Source organism: Sesamum indicum, linkage group LG5, assembly GCF_026168435.1.
Source record: "Sesamum indicum cultivar Baizhima isolate 11 linkage group LG5, ASM2616843v1, whole genome shotgun sequence".
In the NCBI taxonomy this organism is placed as follows: Eukaryota; Viridiplantae; Streptophyta; class Magnoliopsida; order Lamiales; family Pedaliaceae; genus Sesamum; species Sesamum indicum.
In genome coordinates, this window is record NC_142661.1 from 13913132 (window position 1) to 13919057 (window position 5926).

General features: G+C 33.6%; 1 protein-coding gene across 1 annotated transcript; it reads left to right on the plus strand.

Annotated features, from left to right (window-relative positions):
- The first annotated feature begins 2071 nt into the window (after positions 1 to 2071).
- On the plus strand, positions 2072 to 5926 carry LOC105162147 (heptahelical transmembrane protein 1). The gene is made up of 4 exons (XM_011080111.3): positions 2072 to 2641; positions 3052 to 3144; positions 4903 to 4951; positions 5048 to 5926. The coding sequence occupies exons 1-4, from the start codon at positions 2325 to 2327 to the stop codon at positions 5729 to 5731; spliced, it is 1143 nt and encodes a 380-aa protein (XP_011078413.1). The 5' UTR covers positions 2072 to 2324; the 3' UTR covers positions 5732 to 5926.

The window sequence follows — 5926 nt, forward strand, 5'->3', positions numbered from 1 at the left end:
GGATTGGAGCATTATCCTTGCCCAAGGTGTATTTTCAAGAACTTTTCTTGGATATCTCCTTAGATTTTCTCTAAGTCTGGTTCCCACAAACATTGGTGTCGCGTTGGTATGAAAATATGTACTTTTCCTCATTGGATGATCTTGTGGAGGATCATTTTAACCTATACTTCCCTCCGGCGGTGGAAGTACTGGAGTGCTTTCATTGGTTTGAACATTGACTAAGTCCACAACTCCAAGTTGGGAAAAGGATTCAGCCAATTCCTGTAATCTGACAGATGTGCCCTCGTAACTTCCATTATTTTATGGAGCTAATGACTTCTTGGATCATATCGTCTCTTGTCTTTGGCTTTGGAATCTCTGTCACTTTTTCTTTTTATGTAGAAGAGAAATTGTTCCAAGGGCGTCTTTTAACCGCTTTTGTCTGGATCTGGATCTCTCAGGGTTCTCCCTTTGATTTCTCTTTAGATCTGTAACTTCTGACTTTATATCTGTAAGATCTTTGTGTAGATCTAAAAGGATTTTAAGGATCTCGTCCACCTTTTGGCTCAAAGTTTCTATTTTCATAGGTATATGGATTAACCTATATCTATAGTCTTGAATTGTCTTTTAAATTTCTCTCAGATCCTAGGAGATCTTTGAGGTATCCGAGTCGAGTTCTTTCCAATCAGTCCCATTAATCATAATTTGTAGAAATATATTGGTGAAGGAAATTACCCATTCCATTTCTCCTTGCTGGTAATCTACCATGGACTTCGGTTGCGTATATGTTTTTCACCACATTTTCTAGTAGCACCTTCTGGGTCTAGTGAGTTCTCCACCTTTCTTTGTTTCTCCTCAATAAGAGGTAGGATTCAGCTTTTGGGCCTTCTTTAGAATTTTTAGGACGAAATTCTTTTTCTAGTTTTTCAAAATCTAGAAATACTTTTGATTGTCACTCGAACCCTCATTCTGTGTTTGGAGATAATCTTATCCTTTTTTAGAATTTTCATAATGAAATTACATCTTCGATCTTTTAGAATCTGAAAGTATTCCCTGTTGCAATTCGAACTTTTGTTCGATTCCATTATCTTAAAGAGTCTCCTCCATTAGTGGAAAAATATCTAAATGCAATATAAACAAATATTTTGTTCAATAAACCTAGGCTCTGATACCATTTTAGGCAAGCATGTGCAAGAATATGCATTAGGATGCAAAATAATTGAGAATGTACTAAAATGCTCATTTTAAAGCTGAAAAAGGATAAAATCATCCATAATTTTGCCAAATTCATGCGGAGGACTAAAATTGCTACCTTTTTGGAACTTAGAGACTAAAATTGCTAACCGTAAAGTTACAGGACCAATAACGCCACTCCCCTTAGTTACAGTACTAATTTTGCAATTTCCCCAATTAACAATAGTTATCACTTTTTGCTTTTAACCATAATAATTATTTCTAAAAAATATATATCTTATAGTATCACAATCATAAATGAATGACTACCCATAATTATTTAAAAATAAAAATAACCTATCAATGAGGTCTTACTTTGGGAAAAAAATCTTACCCAAATCAAGTTTCGCCAAACTAAACTAATTACATAACAAGAATGATATACTTGTCATGTGATCCGTCATGCGCTTTGAACCGTAGGCCAATCACACACCCAGCGTATTATACATTACTATATAATTGGTTCGAGTATGACCGAACCCGATTTAAAAGAATTTTTTCCTTAACATGGAAGTTAATTAACGCTACAATCTTATGACCAAGTGCAAGGACGTTAAGGGTACGAGTCCTATCAGACGTGTGGGTATTTATTCTCATTTTATACTAATTTATTGTAGTTTTATTATTTTTATTTTTACAATTAATTTGATTGTTATTGACAAATTCATCGATCAACTTATTTTTAATGATGTAATTACCATTCATATAGAAAAATTAAAAAAAAAAAAACAACCTACTCATTTTACTCCAAAAAGGGAAATATATATAAAATTAAACACGTATATCCATAAAAGAAAAAAAGAAATAATAACATCATCAATCCAGCATGACATGGAGAGATGGAGAAGTTATTGATGACCTAACCAAAATGTGTGCAAACCTAACTCTGAGACAGTCAATCCAAGCAACGCAATTCGGACACAGATCACTTCCCTTTAAATCTCGTTTGTTGGTTCAGTTGCTCATTACCCTCATCTCCACTCATTGCTCGGACAACCACCCCAAGAAAAAAACACACGCTTCCATTCTTTGGTTTCTTTCATAATATACACAAAAACCCACCTAAAAAGAAAAAGGGTTTCCATTTTCTTGGTGAATTCAAGAGTCTTTGCATGAGATCGAAGAAGAATAGCATGATCAGAAACAGTGATTCAGGGTCTGTTTGGAGGAGGAAGAAAATAGTGATGGATCAGGACAAGAGCTGCCTTGGGACTGCACCGGATCAAACAAACACCACCCAGAAGAAGATTGACGGCAGAAATGGATCAGGGGGGAGATCGTGTTCGTACCCTCTTTTGTCGTTCCATCAACTGCCGGATTACATGAAGGATAATGAGTATATATTGGATTATTACAGGGCTCATTGGCCTATCAAAGAAGCCCTCTTCAGTCTGTTTACGTGGCACAATGAGACACTCAATGTCTGGACGTAAGTATTTACGTACATTAATCTTCTGATTAATTATCAATAATTCTTACGATCTTGTTTGATTTTCTTTTCATTTTCAGTATTTTTAAGTGCGTTTTCGTTTTCGTATTGCGTTTGGGATGTGAAATGAGAATATGTTTTTTTACAGAAAACCGAACGAAAATGTGGTTAGATTTGTATTTTGCAATGATTTTTATATGGAAAGATTCAATGGAATATAAAATCATAATGTTTTAATTAAAAGACGAAGTATTTTACAATAATCATTTGCACGGAAAAAAAGTGATTAAAAATTAAATTTTTGAAATTTATAGTTCAATTTTCATAAAAAAAATCTCTCAATTTAAAATAATATAAAATTGAAAATAGGCAGAGGTTAATTTCATGAATTTATTTTAATTTTGTTGCAGGCATTTGGTGGGATTTTTATTGTTCTTGGGACTGACAGTAGCAAACGTAGTCGAAGTATCGCAGGTGGTAGATTTCGTCACAATGATTACTGGGTACGTGAGTTTCAAAAAATTCTTAACATTTATCATAATTAGAATTACCTCGTTATTGTTCAAAAAATTATAAATATTTTTTAAAATTAATAATTGTTTAACAAATATCTCTCGTGACAACACATTGTAAAAAGTATTTGTTAGACGATCAGTAAATCTAAAGATATTTGGAAATTTCTGAAAAAGGAGAGTATTTGCAGGGCAAAATATTTTTTTAGTCCCATAAAATAAGGTTATAATTTGTTTTGGTACTACAATTTTGGCAGACGTCGTTTTTAATCCCATAAAAGTCATAATCACATATTTTTAGTCTCAAAAAGTCGCATACGTTGTGATTTTGGGATTCAAAATGTGTCGTTTGGACTAAAAAACATCGTAATTTTGGGACTAAAAGGCCCAAATCATATTTTTTGGGACTAAAAAACGTGATTTTGAATCTTATGGAACTATAAGCCCCACCTGTCATAATTATGGTAAAAAAATTACACTTATTTTATGGAATTAAAAAGCCATTTTATCCGTATTTGTAATTATAAGAAATTTAGTGCACTATAATTTATTCAGATAATTAAAGATACATGTTGTTATTACATATATACAGTATGATATAATTATGTCTAAATTGACATGGCTAATAAATTATTGGTATTGGTTCAGAGATTTTCAGTTAGTAGGTGGCATTGAATTCTGAAAACTGGCATTTGCATTTCTTGTATTAAATGTCAACAACAATATACATGGTCATTGGTCGTGGACATTATTAATTTTCATTATTTGAGACAGTGGGAAAGAGCTGTAGCGAAAAATAAGTACTAGAATTATTTTTTTAAGTGAAAATGATAAATTATTATTATTTAAAATAAATCAATTATAATTATTTATATCGAATATTTGTATTTAACAAAAATAATTATAATAATCATACATTGATTAATAATATTAGATAAAGAATACCTATAATGCAATAGAACAACATCCCACGTATTGATGGGGTTCAAACCGATGACCTTGTGATGGGGCCTCAACTTCACCAACTGAAGTAGGCCTCATTGAAATAAGTACTAGAATTTCTCACGCAATAAGTGAATATTTCTCATTCTCACTATATAATATTTGGCTTCAATGCTTTTTTTATTCCGTAATTTAGATAATTTGGTATTTTTATCCTTTAAATTTTTACTTACACTTGATATTTTAAAATTGAGGCTTTTGTTCTTATTGGTCCATTTCTGTCAGTATCTTTGTCTTTTTAATTTACGCTATCTCAATCTTTTTTTGCCAACGTTCATCCTTCTCGTCGGTAGAGGTGTTCCGACAAACAAAAAGACTAAAATTGTAAAAACTAAAAAGATGCAGAACAAAAATGCTACCTTAAAAAATTAAATAAATATCAAATCATCCAAGTTATGAGACAAAAAGTATATCTATATATCGGTTTATTATCTTTTAATCAATTTATTTGAAATTTTTTTTTACTTATATCGTAGTGAAATATATAATAGTCCGATGAGTAAGTACGAGTTTGGTTTGTATAACTAGAAACAGAGTGAGTACAGAAGTTGACCACAAGAGTCTCCTCCATTAATCTATACTATATAATAGTAGTATGTTGTTCCTATATTTACTTCGAATTTATCGATTAATTTAGAAATATCGATGTATTATGTACCGGGAGTTATAGTAACAGTATTTTAATTGATTTAAAAACTATGATATATATTTGAACACTGAAATATGGTGCTTTAAATTGTTGTGCAGACAATTCCCATCAAGTGCAGAAGCTTACATCTCTAAGAACTTTTCCCTGGTGAGCATACTTTCCCATAATCAATATGTTTTCTGATCTTCTTTTGTGAAAATCAGACATCAAACATATGTAACTTCAAATCCTTGTCTTCAACAGGGGCCAACACAATTACTAGACCTGAAGCAAGAACCCAACCTCAAAATGGACATAACCTCCCCTGAACTTCCCACCACACACTGGCCATTTTATGTCTTCCTATGTGGTTCCATGTTCTGCCTCCTCTCCAGCACCATCTGCCATCTCTTCTCCTGCCACTCGCGCAGCCTCAATCTACACCTCCTCCATATGGACTACGTCGGCATTACCATCATGATAATCACGTCCTTCTTCCCTCCGATATACTACGTCTTCCAGTGCACCCCACACTGGCAAATCGTCTACCTCACCGGCATCACGTTGATGGGGATATGCACCATCATCACCTTACTCTCCCCTGCTCTCTCATCCGGGAAGTACCGTTCGTTCCGTGCCTTGCTTTTTGTGTCCATGGGGTTGTTCGGCCTGATTCCAGCCATCCATGCCCTCGTGCTCAACTGGGATGATCCACATCGAAACGTGACTTTAGCCTATGAGGGGATCATGGCTCTCTCATACTTGATAGGTACCGTGTTTTACATCAGCCGGATACCCGAGCGTTGGAGGCCCGGGTGGTTCGATCTCACCGGCCATAGCCATCAAATCTTCCATGTGTTCGTGGTCATGGGTGCGTTGGCGCATTATGGTGCTGCACAAATTTTTGTGACTTACCGTAGTAGGGTGGGATGCGACACAATAGTTTAATTTATACATCAATTGTACTTTATGTGTTTTTACATATATATGCATTGAAGGGCTAGTTTTTAAATCTTACTGTATGTTGCTATATAAGATGCAATAGGGGTATTCTTTATTTATTTTTTTAAAAATTGTAAGTGATGTGTGACCAAAATATGTGAACATTATTTCAAATTTAATTGGTATATATAGTTAAATGTA